At 41.7% G+C, this 1,407-nt stretch overlaps 1 protein-coding gene across 1 annotated transcript in view; it reads right to left on the minus strand.

The window, feature by feature from the left end:
- Nucleotides 1-526: 526 nt before the first annotated feature.
- MAP3K2 (mitogen-activated protein kinase kinase kinase 2) overlaps nt 527-1,407 on the minus strand; it is a 29,119-nt gene continuing 28,238 nt past the window's right edge. The window contains exon 16 of the mRNA XM_009887295.1: nt 527-1,028. Within this exon, the coding sequence (XP_009885597.1) occupies nt 803-1,028 (226 nt within the window). The 3' untranslated portion in view covers nt 527-802. The remainder of the gene's footprint in view (nt 1,029-1,407) is intronic.

Raw genomic sequence — 1,407 nt, forward strand, 5'->3', positions numbered from 1 at the left:
GGAGGCATTCTCCTAACCATTTACATCCAACAGCTGGCCCTTGTCTATTACAGAAATTTTCCCCTTGCAGTATAGCAGTTCCTAGGAGTCTGGGTCCATAATCTGGTTACCTGTAATTATTTTCCTATTAAGATAATACAATATTTCTACACCAAAACCTCTAACTCGTACATCAGTGTTGAGTTCTTTTTTGTTATTTTCTTTTGGTCACGTAGAAGTACCGGTCAGACACGCTGCTGTACAAAGAGTTCCAAGTTCTTCCAACTTTCTCATTAACTCTCAGAACCGTGTGTTCCAGCTTAAACTGTAAAATCCAGAAACCGATTAAAATGCTACAACATAATAAGAACTTAGAACTCTCTGCCGCAAGTACCTACAATATGAAGAAGAATCACAGAGAAGTAACCTTCTTGTCCTTTAGCTGCATGTCTATTTTTCCCTGCACCCTGAGTCAGTCAGCGGTGTCAGAAAAAGTCACACAGTTCCTGACTGTCCAAGCATTTGTCTTTTTTTTTTTTTTCCCCTTTAAATAAGGAACAAATATGTACTAAAGTGCTTTATCTACATGAACCACATCAGTACATTATAGAAACAAAAAGTTCTAGTCCTGGTGGGAGCGGGGGAGAGAAGATTCTCATTTTAGATACAAAATTTAGATTGTTTACAATCTAAGTGAAACAAAGATTCAAGAGAATATTCTCTCTCTTGTCTTTTTCCTCCTTTTTTTTTTTTAAAATAAAAATAAAAGTGCAGTCAAATACAAAATAAACGCAGTAGATGCAAGCTGAGTTGAGGCAGGCTGTTAGTGATAGTGTGCAAACGTGTGTCTTAGCAGTTCATCTGCAAACGGTCGCAGCTTGGCCTCGATAAAAATCCGTTTCAAGAAATCCCGAGCATGGTCGGAGACATGAGGTGGTAGCTGGGGGTTGGTTGGCTGAGTGGCAATTTTAAAGATGGCAGCCATTGCTTCGAACTCTGCCCAGGGGGGCTTCTCAGTGAGCATTTCTACCACTGTACAACCTACGCTCCTGAAACAGAGGCAGAAGTGAAACAACAGGTTAAAACAGAGTCATGCCCTTCTACGAAAACAAGATACAGCACAGAGCGACTAAAATACCACAAACAAGTGGCGTCCGCTTAAATCTACACAGCAACTTCAGGGGAAAACAGGTGTTTAAAAAAAATAATTGCATGTACAGCTCTACGCTTTTTCGCCAAGTGACTCGAATCACTACCTGCATCTTCACTTTATTACTCCACTGGGCCAAAAGCTACTACCGCAGTGAAGAGGTAATTAGGTATTTATCTAGGCAAAACCAACTGCATTACGGCAGCGCTCCGCAGGCTGACACAGGCCACGAGCCCTGTGCAAGCCTTGTACCCCAGCTCTTCCCACACCCGCAGGAT

The sequence above is a fragment of the Charadrius vociferus genome, unplaced genomic scaffold, assembly GCF_000708025.1.
Source record: "Charadrius vociferus isolate BGI_N301 unplaced genomic scaffold, ASM70802v2 scaffold385, whole genome shotgun sequence".
Lineage (NCBI taxonomy): Eukaryota > Metazoa > Chordata > Aves > Charadriiformes > Charadriidae > Charadrius > Charadrius vociferus.